Raw genomic sequence first — 15,008 nt, forward strand, 5'->3', positions numbered from 1 at the left:
GAGGGGAAGGGGAAGCATATTTTTTAATGTATAAAAGGAAGGTATGGGTTCCATCTTTCTTTCCTACCCCAGTATGGTAAATCTTCGATATTTGCCATATTTACCATATTGGGGTAGGAAAGAAAGATTTTGTTTTTGAAAAAGGGGGTCCTGTGGCTTTAAAGGTTTGAAAAAGTAATCATTCTAAAACCTTCTACATTTCAACAGTGAAATTTTAAATGCAGAAGATATTTTCTCCATTAAAATTTCTGGCTGGTATGAAAACTATCCAAGTGTGTTTGTTACAGATAGACTCCATCATTTGGGAATTACATCAATTTTTGTGATTGATATGAGTTGCATGTTATTTTATTTATTTTTGCAAATGTCAGAGGCACCACTAGCACAACCAAAACACCCTGCCATTGAGCCATGAATCTAGAAAGAAAACGAGGCCCTATAAGACAAGCTGCCTTCAAAGTACCCCAAATTCATCTGCTGAGGAAAAATATATAATACATTCTTAAGATTTTTGTCCCCCATAAAATTATCTAATGGCTAACAAACATAACTAGAACTGTAAATACACACTATTAAGGCTCTGTTTACACAATTAAAATTTAATCACTCCACCAGCATTACTATATTAAAGTAAACATTTAGTTCTAAAATTAGTATTTTCAAATGCCAGAGCTCAAGAAAAGCTACCATAACATTCATTTCATTTCATTTGAAAAATTCAGCAAAAGTTTGCCCTAGACTTTTTTATTTTACTGGTTAGCAAACACACCACCTCTTCATTTGAAGTCATATGTAAGTAGCTGAGCCAAAGCACTTTCTCCAACACCAAATAGTGGGCCACATACAGGAGGAAGCTTTCTAAGACCTACTACCACCATCCAATCCACTCGACACTCGCCAATCCTTGTGTGGCTCATGCAAGTCTGTGTCACACTCTCCCCAGCTGGCCATTATTCTACTGCTTTTATTAATAGCTATTTTTGGGGGGCACCTGAGTGGCTCAGTCGGTTGAGCAACCAATTTCGGCTCAGGTCATGATCTCATGGTTCGTGGGTTCGAGCCCCGCACTGGGCTCTGTGCTGACAGCTAGCTCAGAGCCTGGAGCCTGTTTCAGATTCTGTGTCTCCCTCTCTCTCTGACCCTCCCCTGCTCATGCTGTCCATCTCTCTCTCAGAAATAAATAAAACATTAAAAAATATATATTAATAGCTATTTTTGCAAATAATTAACAATTTGTGAGGCAATCTTTAAAACTTTCATATTTATTATGTTGGGCTTAGAAAACTATGTACCCACAAGATGATATTCAAATCCAAAACATATTACTTTACTCAATTTTTATAATTTAAACAATTATTATTCATTAAATCAGTTTTTTAAGAACTTACCACGATCAGTGTCTTATCAGATGCAGTTATGGCACAAATCGGATCCCGGGTGCCCTAAAATAAACCAATTGTTATTCTTTAACAAATACTTATTGAATGACTAATCTGGTATAAGGTAGTATGCATTTCACTAAGAAGAATACTTCAGTATATTTATTAACTTAAACATTCACTTACTGAGCATCTACTATGCGCAAGATGCTGAACTAAGCACTGAAGACACTCAAAGTCTTTCCTCTCAGGGATTACTCAAAAGCCTACTGGGAAGACAGCAAGCTGAATACCTAATTACAGAATAGTAAGATAAAAGCAGCGATGTGTTCAGGAGCTAGGACAGCAACAGAGGAAGGACATCTCACTTACACAGAAGTACACAGGGAGACAGAAACCTGAGTTTAGTCATAAAAGACGAACAGATGACAGAAGGACCAGCCTGTGCCAGCAAAGTAACAAGCTGGACGGATCTCAAGAGCTGATGCTTAGTGAGGAAAAGCCAATCTTAAAGGTTACATCCCACATGATTCCATTCATTTAAAGAATTCTCAGAGTGACAAAACCAGAAATGGAAACTGATGAATGGTTGCCAGGGGGCAGGGATGGGGTGGAGAACAAGTGTGAAAACAAAGAAATAGCACGAGACAATTCTTTCAGGACAGTAAGATTACATAAAACCATGCGCACACATGGACATGTATAAACTAGTGAAAACTGACTAAGGAATCAGGTGGGCGTCCAGTTAACAGTGTCATTATCAATGTCAATTTCCTGTTTTTGATATTATATTACAGTTATAGAAGATGTCACCATTAGGAAGCAGGGTAAAAATGTTCTATGCGTTATCTGTGCAACTCTAGTGAGCCTGTAATTACTTCAAAAATGTTTTTAGGGGCCCCAGGTGGCTCTAGTAGGTTGAGTGTCTGACTCTTGATTTCAGCTCAGGTCATGATTTCATGGTTATGGGACTGAGCCCAGAATCATGGACTGGAACTCCACACTCAGTGTGGAGCCTGCTTAAGATTCTCTGTCTCTCTCTCTCTCTGCCCCTCTCCCCTTCTCATGCTCTCTCTCTCTAAAATAAAATTTAAAAAAAGAATAAGAAAAAACAAAACCAAAAATGTTTTTAAAAATCAAAAGAAGGAAAAAACACACCTAGAAAAAGGTTTTCAGAATAGAAATTTTTAAAGAATTACTAGAATATGATGCTATTCACTAAAAACAAATTCTTTTGCAGATCTCAAAGTAAAATTACAGTACTTCCAAATCTACAGATACTAATATTTGCTGGCAATAAGTTCACCTACTTGAATGGCTTTACTATAATCAAGCACCCCATCCACTGATCCAGAAGGAGTATCATCAACATGATAAATTCTGGAAAAAAAGGTCAAAATTGCAAAGATAGTGTAAGTACAGGTTATACCATTTCATAATCTCTAGAATAATTAAAGGATTGAATGCCACCAATGAATATTGTTATGTAACATTAATGTCTTGATTATTTTAAAGAATTCTTGACACAACTCAATCCTGTAAAGGTAGGTGTTTCCTAATTATGCAAGTGGTATGTTCCTGAAAGCTACGTGAAAAATATATTTGAACACTGAATCATATATTTCCAATGAATTTCATTAAGACCCATCAGCTATTTTACCTTATTCTCCAAATGAACATCAGGAATACCTTATGATACACTAAGTAAGTTTTTCTGTGTTTCTCCATAATTTCCTTTCTAACACATTTCTAATGTGTTCAATAAAGGTAAAGCCTAGGGGCACCTGGGTGGTTCAGTTGGTTAAGTGTCTGACTTTGCCTCAGGTCATGATCTCAAATTCTGTGGGTTCAAGCCCCGCATCAGGCTCTCAGCTGTTTGCACAGAGCCTGCAGTCTGCTTTGGATTCTGTCTCCTTCTCTGTCCCTCCCCTGCTTGTGCTCTGTCTCTGTTTCTCAAAAATAAATAAATGCTAAAAAAAATTTTAGGGTTGCCTGGGTGGCTCAGTCAGTTGAGTGTCCAACTTCGGCTCAGGTCATGATCTCACACTCATGGGTTCAAGCCCCCGTCGGGCTCTGTGCTGACAGCTCAGAGCCCGGAGCCCACATTGGATTCTAGGTCTCCCTCTCTCTTTGCCCCTCCCCTGCTTGTGCTTTCTCTCTCTTTCCATCTCTCAAAAAATAAAATGAGACATTAAAAAAAAATTAATTATGAAGATTTTTAAATAAATAAAAGTGAAGCCTAAATGTATTTGGGAAGGTCTAATTAATGAGATTTTTGTTCTGAACTAAAAGAATCATTCGTTTGTTCCCAGTGTTATGATGATGACTTTTGGACTTTGCCCATCTCTCTGGTAGTTTCATTATACTATTCACACCTTAGTATTCCCACTAGTTTACTTGTCCCTCCCACTAGTTGGTGAGTTTCCTAGGAGCAAAGACTGTATCCCTAGTGCCTAGCACAGTGCCATATACTGTCACGTACTCTATGTCTGCTGGAAAAATATTAAAATGAGTGGAGATGAATAGGGCAGATACATCATAGAGTAGCTATGAGCCCCTGGGCAAGTCACTTAACTTCTCTGATCCTCAACTTCTCCATGTGGAAATAAGGGCAACCTTTTGCAGGGGTTTTTTAAGAGGCATAAATAAAATGATGTTTGTAAAGCACATTTGCACAGAGCCTGATCATCAAGAAATCATAAATGTAATATAATCCTAAGAAAATCAAGCCATTTTCTATCTTGAAGATATTATGAGATTTTATTGCTGTTAAATTGAAATCATAACTGTATTTTGATCAATAAGGAGATTAAATGTTGAATTTAATAGAAATGTACTAAACACAGAAAGAAAATGTATTTAAAAAAGAAATAATTAAATTTAGAGGTGCTATGTTTCTGTATTTTACTACGTTTCTATTACGTATATCCATCTACTATTCTACTGAGTTATCACAAAATAAAAGTCAACAGTTAGAATGGGAGGGCTCTCAAGAGATCACATGGCCCCCTTCCCTTTCTTAAAACAAGTAGGGGACCACAAGAAAAGCCAATCTGGGTGAAGTGCTTCAGAGCCACATCAACCTGGCTTTATGTCCCATCTCTACTTACCAGCTAGTGACCTTTGGCAAATAACTTAAGCTCTTGTGTCTTAGTTGCTTCTCTGTGAAACAGGATTAATAAGAGTACCGACTAGGCTTACTGGGATATCTGGCAGATAAGAAGTATTCAATGTTGGCTGTTATCACTATCACCAAAGATATTTTACAGATGAGGAAAGCGAGGTCCAGAGAGAACCTGCCCAGTCATATCCCACATAGAAATATAAGGAAATGCTGCCGTCTTAAAGCCAGAGTATCTTTAGCTGGCTCCCAGAAGACACTCACTCTACGGAGAGGCCAGACTTTTCTGTCCCAGCTTTGTCTAATATCTACTTTGTCCTTGCAGATGACAGTTCTCTTGCTTATTACTGCTACCACTGCCACATGCTGTCCTGAAAAGGCCAAAGACTCTTCCTATTTAGACTTTCACAACCACTGAGAAGATACAGTATTTTTCAATTGGCTTTTTTGTTTGTTTTGCTTCCCTATGAATTCATATATCCAAACTATTTTTACTGGGCACATATCTCCTGTCTTATTACATGAGGGAGTCTTAAAGGGAAGGGAAGATTGCATTAGGTTCACAAGCATGTGTGAGGGCAGATGATCTGAAAAAGCAATCCAGGGTTTCTGACATGACCCCCACTGCCCACTCCCAACAGAGGCCCATGCCCTGATTAAAAATCATTAGGTTAAATAAAACATTCAACAAAATGCTTTATTTAAAGGCTTAGGGTGGGGCGCCTGGGTAGCTCAGTCAGTTAAGCCTCTGACTTCATCTCAGGTCATGATCTCATGAGTCATGGGTTCGAGGCTCGCATGGGGCTATGTGCTGACAGTGTGGAGCCTGCTTGGGATTCTCTCTTTCTCCCTCTCTGCCCCTCCCTTGCTCACACACTCTCTCTCAAAATAAATAAACTTTAAAATACATACATACAGGCAGGCAGGCTTAGGGTAATAACAAATGGGCAAAATACAGAACATCAGCAACAGAGATGATATAACTTACAAAACACAGTAAATACATCTACACCTTGAAACTTACTACAGAAAATCCCCCATCCTGGTCCTAACTTCTCTATCTAGCAGAGCCTTCTCTACCACTTAACCTGACTCCCTGGAATCCAGGGCAAGAGAAAGAAGCCCAAGTGACCAGTTCACCCTACTCCAGTTCACCCTACCTGAAGACCTCCTCCATATCTGTGTCTAAGAACCTGCCTATCCTATGGTGACTGATACTGGGATCACCCCCACTCTCCTGGAAAGACCTGTACCACTAACCTATAAGAATAAGGCTCTGGTCAGACATTCAACTGAATAATCATATTTCAAGTACAGTATAAAAACCCTAATATGGTGAGAGCAGGTGAGAGAGAATAGCTATTTCCTTATAAAAACACAGACTTCCAGACTTTATCTCTAAGGGCTTTCTTTTATTACACCACACTCCTTCTTACTTATTTTGATAAATTTGAAAGATTTTGAAATTAATGGGAAAATATTATTTCTAGTAATCAAAACAATTTATAGTTCTCCTGCATGACAATTTAGAATTAACTATGTCTGATTTAAATGCGATATGGTTGAGCTACTAAAAACCATGCATCAAAAGATATACCTTTCTCTCCCTTCTTTCCGAGACCGTGTGATCTGATTAATTTCCAATGCTGTGAGCTTCTTTGCCACGCGATATTGCCAGGTATAAAATGCTTCTTTTGAAGCTGCTATCACATGAGTTTTGGTCATTGCAACAAATAATGGTACTATTTAAAAGAGCATTAAAACAATTAGGTTACAGTTACACAGAATCACAGAATGTTTCTGCTGCAAAGGAATTCAGTGACCACTGTATTCAACCCCTCATTTCAGACAATATACCCCACATGCAGTCTCTAAAATCAAAAAAATAATCAAAAACTTGTAGGACTATACAAAAATATTAACATCAAAATGGATCAAAGACCTAAATGTAAGAGCCAGAATTACTGTAGAAATCTTAGGGGGGGAAAATCAGGAATAAATTTTTATGACCTTGGATTAGGCAAGAGTTTCTTAGATATGACACCAAAAGCCCAAGCAACAAAAGAAAAAGTGGATAAACTGGACTTCATCAAAATTTAAAACATCTGTGCCTCAAAGGACACCATCAAAAAAGTGAAAAGACAACCCACAGAATGGAACAAAATGTCAGTAAGTCATATATGTGATAAGGAATTATTTCTAGAATATGTAAAGATCTCTTACAACTCAATAATAAAAGGACAAATAGCCCAATTAAAAGATGGTCAAAGAATCTGAATGGACATTTTTCCAATGAAGATATACAAATAGCCACTAAGCAAAGGAAAAAGATGTTCGATATCATTAGCCATCAAGCAAATGCAAATCAAAACCACAATGAGATACCACTCCACACCCACTCTAATGGCTAGAATCAAAAGGTCAGCCAATAATGAGTATTGCCAAGGATGTAGAGAAACGTAAGGGAAATAGTGGTGCACCCACTTTGAAAAATAGCTTGGCAGTTTCTCCATTTGTTAAATATAGAGTTATCACAGGCCCCACCAACCCCACTCTTAGGTATATACCCAAGAGAAATGAAAACAAACGTCCACACCGAAACTCATACACAAATGTTCAGAACAGCATTGTTCATAATAGCCAAAAAGTAGAAACAGCTCAAATGTCCATTAACTGATAAATAGATCAATCAAATCCCAATATACCTCCTCCCATCCCCACTACTATTACTGCTTGGTTCAGGCCTTTATCCTTCCCTCTGATCTCACATTTTATAATTCCTCATTAAGTTAGAAAAGAAAATTCTTGATGGCTAACAGACACATGAAAAGATGCTCCACATCACTTATCATCAGGGAAATACAAATCAAATCCACAATGAGATAGCACCTCACACCTGTCAGAATGGCTAATATCAACAACTCAGGAAACAACAGATGTACTGCTGGCGGGAATGCAAACTGGCACAACCACCCTGGAAAACAGTATGCAGGCTCCTCAAAAAATTAAAAATAGAATTACACTACTAGGTATTTATCCAAAGGGTACAAAAGGACTGATTTGAGGGGGCACATGTACCCCAATGTTTATAGCAGCACTATCAACAACAGGCATATATATATATATATACATATATATATATATGTATATATAAATGGAAGACTACCTAGCAATCAAAAAGAATGAAATCCTGCCATTTGCAACAACATGGGTGGAACTAGAATGTATTCTGCTAGATGAAATAAGTTAGTCAGAAAAAGACAAATATCCTATGATTTCATTCATATGTAGAATTTGAGAAACAAAACAGATGAACATAGAGGAAGGGAAGGAAAAATAAGATAAAAACAGAGAGGGAGGCAAACCATAAAAGATTGTTAAGTACAGAGAACTGAAGGTTGCTGGAGGGGTGTTGGGTAAGGCGGATGGGCTAAGTAGGTGATGGGCATTAAGGAGGGCACTTGTTGGGATGAGCACTGAGTGTTACATGTAAGTGATGAATCATTGAGTTCTACTGAAACCAATACTACACTGTCTGTTAACCAACTTGAATTTAAATAAATAAATTTAATTAAAAAAAGAACTATTAGAGATTTTTTAAAAAAGAAAATCATGAGGAAGAGAAGATAGATTTAGAGTACTGTACTGCAAAATCTGCGTATAAGCAGACCCACACAGTCCAAATCTGTGTTGTTCAAGAGTTAGCTGTATCATTAAAATTAATTTTTACCTGCTTAAAAAAAAGAAAAGAAAATTCTCCAAACCTCCTTCCCAATTTAGGAATATATTCTCCTAACCATATTCTTTTTCATCTGTTCCTTTTCTTAGAGAACATTTAATTAAGCTCCTACCCTTTGTAGGAGCTGTGTACCCTTTGATGACACAGTCTTATAAAATATATCTCAAAGATTAAAAAGAGGAAGAAGTAATATAACTTGTCCAAGGTCACAAAACACAAACTAAACACCATGAAACTAAGCAAACACATTCACACAAAATATGTGAAAACAAAACAAAAATCCATCATAAAAGATCATTTTAGTACCTATTTTCTAAATTCATGAATAATTAGACTAGCACAAAACTTATGCTTTATTAAACATTAAGCTAAGTAATCATTCATATGGACAGAATAAAGAAATGGTGTAAATAGCAGCTACTATTTATGGGGTTCTTGCCATGGTCCAAGTAGACATTTAAGTCAGCAAGAGACTGAGAAAATGAACAAAGAATCAGAAACCAGACTAATGGTAAATGTTAATTGAGTAGATTACCAACTTTGGGATTCAAATTCAAGAATTTTTATATACTAAGTAATTCAGTACAGTTGAATCATGCTAAAATATTTTTTTAATTACAATTGTCAAGATTTTTCTATTCAAAACATGTACTATTATTGAACTCTAGAGGGAGCCAGAAGCCTTTCCCATAGGGAACAAGTGGTCTAAAGGCAGTCCCGGAGAAGCAGCAAAGCCCTGGGGAGTGCTGAGTGGGATGAATGAACATGCCAGGCCCAGGCTCTGCTCAGCTTCCTCTGACCCCATCCTCACTAAATCATAAGCCATTTTCTAAACATTTAGTACATTCTACCAAAGATACTCTAATGCTGATGACCATAATGCCTTTAGTGGGATTTGAAATAAGTTCCCAATTTTAAACTATTTTCTAATATGGGATGCTTGCATGGCTCAGTCGGTTTAGTGTCCGACCTTGGCTCAGGTCATGATCTCATGGTTCCGTGAGTTCAAGCCTAGCATCGGGCTCTCTGCTGTCAGCACGGAGCCTGCTTCGAAGCCCGTGTCTCCCTTTCTCTCTGCCTCTCTCTCTCAATCTCTCTCTCTCTCAAAAATAAATAAACATTATAAAAATAAATGACTTTCTAATAAAATACAGTTTTTCCTAAGCATTCCTTTAACCAACGTTTACATACCACTATAAATTATACTCATGTTACTTTCTGATAATATCCTAAACAATCACAATATCTTATCATCAGCCTAGTTAAATTAAAATGTTTTGTAGTTCATGGAAAGAGTCAGACTTTTGGACTCAAACTACAGGTACCTGCTTAACTCTGTGGCCTCAGGTAAATCACTTATTATCTCTGAACCTCAGTTTACTTACTGCAATCGAAAATGATATCTTATACAGCTGCTTTAAAGATAAAAAGAGATAATAAAATAAAGCATGGTACAGTCTCCAGAATAGAATAAATGCTTAATAATCATTTCAAAGCCAATATTTATTAACTTGAATATATATATATGCATATATATGTACACACACACATACATACATACCAGGAACATGTACTATAAATATATTAATTATAAATATTTGGTTCTATACAAATGTAATTATTTTAATATATAGTGAACATATTACATAGTATAAATTCTCACTCACTCACAACTACTCTATGAGGGAAGCATTAGTATCCCCACTGGACAAAGAAACGGAAAGAGGGAAGGGTTAAATAACTGGCTGGAGTGCAGGGCTAGAAAGCAGGGGTGGGGGAGACACAAGCCCCGTCCATGCAGCCCCAGAGTCTGCCCTCCTGACCACTGCGGCATATTGCTTCTAATTCAGGGTTAATAATAGTATCACATGTGGTTACTATTATTGTTTTTACCTTTATTGCCGATATAGGTTTTTATAATAAAATCACATACAAACCCATCCGTCAATACAAAAAAACAAATACAAATATATCTAAAACATACATTCTTTTGATCTGTGTGGGAGTAAATTCAGCAAATTCATAATGGTAGATAATCTTATCCACAAAAATTAGCTAGATCTTCATTAAAAGATACATCCCATCCAGGTGGATTAGTTCTCAGTTTCCCAGAACTAAGCCTCCAGGAATAAGTTAATCCAAATTTTAACAGATAGAACATTTTAGAAAAAGAACACAACCAGGATAAAAGCATTCCATGTTCCTCTCAATTACTCATTACTTGGTAAGAAAAATTTCAAACATCTAGAATGATTATCAGAAACAAGAATTTTTAAGGAAATAATCATGCTTCCATTAACTGAACTTTGTAACATTAATAGGGAGAAGTCACTAACTAAGCAAGGATGTAAAATAACTTAAAACAACCTAGGAATTCACATATAAGTAAACCCTGCTTGTACTATTTTAGTGCTGAGGTCTGAAATAAATGTCTTCATCTGTAATGCTCCCCTACTTTCCTACTTATTAATTTCTCAATCTCTTAAAAAGATCTGGTAAACTGAAATTGCACTGACATGTTTTCATCAAATTGTCTTTCTCTAGAATCTACGCACAACTCTATGCATGTGGTAGAGACCATCATTAGAAAGCCACCTACCTGCTCCCACCAACATGGCTAAAGTCCAGGCACCTGGTACTTTCCAGGCACTTTCCATGCCTTCAATCCTCTGCAAATGCTGCTTTCTCTCCTTAAAATGTCAAAATTCAGCTCAAATGAAACCATCTCTCAGTAGGAAAGATATCCCTGATGTCCTTACTCACTAATATCCATTTATCCAACACCTTGCACAATACCAACCTAGCACATAGCTGGGGAACAGTAAGCCAGTGTTCAATGGATTAATCATATTTCATTATTTGTTTAGATATCCTACAAGAAGTTTCATAGTCAATTTCTTACAACTCTACAGATATCCAGTACAGTACCAGAAACTCACTGAACTTTTGTTAAATAAATGACTTATCATTTTCTATTTTCATGATAGAAATAAGTATTTTCCATACACTCAATAAGCATTTGTATGGGGCAGGCACTGAGTTAGATAGGGATACAGAAATTAATAAGCCGTAGATCTCTAAGAAGTTCAAAATCTTGTGGGGAAGGTAAACGAGAAAATCAATAATTATAGCACAGAGTAAAACGTAGCACTCTGACTAGAAGTACACCAAAGGTATTTAAGAGCTCAAAGAAAGAGCACCGAAAAAGGGCACATAACTCCTCCATGCAGAGTACAAGAGCCCCCAAACTAAACTTGTACAATGATGCATAAAGTTCTTCTAAAAAGTTTCTACAGAGATTGTCAGGAGGAAGAGTAGGTAGCAACACAAAAATTACACTTTCCAGAACAACATCAGTTCCATACTTATTTCGTTTTACCCTCCAGTCCTCACAAAAATCTGGCATACAAACTTAAAAAAGGAATTTTACAGGATATGTATGAAACAAAAATGTTGAGTCCTTGGCTGGGTTTACTGCAGACCAATGAAAGAACTGTTTGTTAAAATTTCAGCCAGCGAGACTGCAAAGAAAAAAGTTTCAAGACTCAAAAATACAAATAATCATGCCCTCAAGTATTTGCCATTTTATGAAGGTGAAGGATTTACATCTGGCTTTATGAGAAAAAAAGACTACCTATGATTAAAATTACTTTGAGGCTAACCCTACCATTATAATTCTATGTTAAAACTTCTAATATCAAAAGAAAAAGCATATAAAGACTGACATAATTCATCCCTTAAAGACTATTATGTTTCCAATAGAAGATATTCCTGTGATAAGATTTTGTAATAATTTTAAGCTAAGCCTTTTAACAAAAAACACTAATATATATATAACAAATATAAACATACCTATATAACAATGAACATAAGATATGGAGTTGAAAAGTGTCAATATATAAAACTGAGTTACCAAAACTCTATAAACAGACAGCATAAAATCACGAAAGCCAGTAAGTATTTCTCACATTTGCCTTTATCACCCAAAGAGTTTAGCAAAATATATTTAGAAGGCAAACACTAACATTTGACTAAGGTTAAATATGAAATCTGAAAAAAAAAAATGACTAGCTCTCAGATTCAGAAAATAATTCAATGGGTTTTCAGTTTTTGAAGTCTAATAATTTTTCTAATACCATATCCAATAAACTACCAAACTTAAAACACATTACTTTTGGAAGTTACAGTGAAAGGGCAGTAAAATATTTGGTAATGATTTTTAACAAAAACACAGTAAGCTGAGCAATTTTTTAGTGGTTACTTTCATAGCTGTTGGATAGAGGGAATGGTAAACCTAAAGTAACAAATGTCTTCTGAAAACAAAAAAAAGTCAGGAACTTTTGAAAGTTGTCTCTATTAATAGACTGATTTCATTAGAAAAATCTGGAAAGGGCAAATGCACTTTTACAAGCAGCTAAAGTGTTTTTATGGAAGAGAGGTATTTACAAGCAGCTTATTAATAATAAAAGTGGTTTAACAGCAAAATTCTTTCTATAATCCTGTTTATTACATGCTAATCATTACATTGCATACCAATTCCTACACAATTATATTTCCCATTGAAAGCAAATGATGGCAGTATAGCAGTCATGAGGTTACTGTGGCTTTTAGAGTAAACTTATCATTTACTGTATTAAACAGGATACTTCTATGGTGAAGTGGGGCATTATTGATACTTTGACCATGATAATAGGCATAAACTGGTACTGGACTTGGCAAACCAGGAAGAATAGCCATTCTTGTTTTAGAGAACACTATTTTAGTTAATAATGACATAGTTAGGCTTTAACTTAGTTTTACAAATAAAACTTGATGAAAGAGGGAATAGACATTAACATTTCCTTACCAATATCAATATATTTGGGATCCAGAGGTGTGCCAATAGAATTACAAAGAACTAGTACAAACTGTGAAGAAATAAAACGAAGAGTATCAGAACACCTGCTTCTGTACAATAAAAGAAATAATGCTTAACATATCATGTTTATTTCTGTAAAATATCACAACTGTGAAATAACTGATAAAACTGTAGAGTACAAAGAATAGCAGACAAATATAATCTATAGCATTGAACATAAAGATATATGAAATAAAATTAAACCAAGGCTGATTTCTCAATATAATGTAACTGTCATTTTTAAGAATCCACCTAAGAAACACAAGTACACTGCTACATTTCATTATTTATACTTCTAGAATTCCTGATCAGCTCTAACCTCAAAATTTATTTTTATCCTACAATCAGCTATATAAGAACTAATTTGTTACCGTTGCACCAAATGTTTCCATCTCGTTCTCCTCCTTTGAAGCAATATAAAAATGACATGTACACAATTAGTTATCAATAATTAATATTCAGTAAAATAAGCATAATGCAAACTTTATACCATATTATTCTAAAGTGATAATTTCATTTTTCTACAGTCACTTTTTCCATCTCTTGTCCTAAGAATGCTATTTTACTTAGATATTCTCCCGATTGGAATAACAATTTCAAATAAACCAATTCTCTATGTACTATTTACATACAGACTTTCTTTTTTCAGCTTCCCAAGAAAAATTTCTTTAATTGCATAAATGTAAACTAAATGAACCCTTGTGCACTGTTGGTGGGAATGCACTCTGATGCTGCTGCTGTGAAAAACAGTATGGAGATTTCTCAAAAAGTTAAAAATAGAACCACACTATGATCCAGGAATCACATTCCTGGGTAGTCACCCAAAAAATACAAAAATACTAATTCAAAGGGATACATGCACTCTTATGTTTACTGCAGCATTATTTACAATAGCCAAACTATGGAAGCAGCCCAAGTATCCAGCAACTTATACACACACACACACACACACACACACAAAGGAATATTATTCAGCAATTAAAAAATTACATCTTGCCATTTGCAACAACATGGATGGAGCTAGAGAGTATAATGCTAAGCGAAATAAGTCAGACAAAGACAAATACCAAGATTTCACTCCTATGTGGAACTTAAGAAACAAAATAAATGAGCAAAGTAAAAAAAAAAAGGCCAGAGAGAGAGATAAAAACCAAGAAACAGACTCTTAACTATAGGGAACAAACTGATGGTTACCAGAGGGAAAAGGGATGGGGATGGGGGAAACAGGTGACCGGAATTAAAGAGTACATATCACAATGAGCACTGAGTAATGTATAGAAGTGTTGAATCACTATACTGTACACCTGAAACTATCATAACACTGTATGTTAATAATACTGGAATTTATATAAAAATTTAATGTAAAAACATTTTTAATTTTTTAGAAAAGAAACTAAATGACAAAAATTATACTAAAATATACTTTTCCACTACTTAAAATAAGCTGATTTACTGCCACAAAATACCACAAATAACCTGTATTTGTTAATCCACATATCATCTACATGCTCACAGCTTAAAGAATGGGAGAGTTCCTACGATTTCTCACTGAAAACAGAAGTCCTCCCCTAACTTCCCATTTTCTCTCTCTGGAATAATGACTTTCAGTTCCTTTAACTCATCCTTTTGATATTACCTCCACAAACCTAAGTAACATGTTGATAATGCTATTTCTTGTTTTGTTCTATTTTGATCTGGAGCAGTATCTGACTTCCTACTATCATAGACAGGGGTGAAGCTCTCTTTCAGTCCCCTTCCAGCCTCCCATCACACAGGGGCACACTTCCACCCTCCAGCTTTCCACTTACAATTTTGTTAGGTCGGAATTTTAGGCATTAATATGGTTATCATACTTTAAAGGTTTTTTAATTA

The 15,008-nt window shown here is 35.6% G+C and overlaps 1 protein-coding gene across 2 annotated transcripts in view; it reads right to left on the reverse strand.

The window, feature by feature from the left end:
• Positions 1-15,008, reverse strand: part of WDR35 (WD repeat domain 35) — a 57,217-nt gene that overhangs the window by 22,955 nt on the left and 19,254 nt on the right. The window contains exons 11-15 of one of the 2 annotated variants that reach the window (XM_077751029.1): positions 13,508-13,540; positions 13,086-13,146; positions 6,098-6,242; positions 2,690-2,759; positions 1,389-1,442 (exon numbers count right to left, since the gene is read on the reverse strand). In XM_077751029.1, coding sequence (XP_077607155.1) covers positions 1,389-1,442; positions 2,690-2,759; positions 6,098-6,242; positions 13,086-13,146; positions 13,508-13,540 — 363 coding nt within the window. The remainder of the gene's footprint in view (positions 1-1,388; positions 1,443-2,689; positions 2,760-6,097; positions 6,243-13,085; positions 13,147-13,507; positions 13,541-15,008) is intronic. The other variant, XM_077751030.1, reaches the window with a different exon arrangement.

This window comes from Crocuta crocuta, unplaced genomic scaffold, assembly GCF_008692635.1.
Source record: "Crocuta crocuta isolate KB4526 unplaced genomic scaffold, BGI_CrCroc_1.0 scaffold129, whole genome shotgun sequence".
NCBI lineage: Eukaryota > Metazoa > Chordata > Mammalia > Carnivora > Hyaenidae > Crocuta > Crocuta crocuta.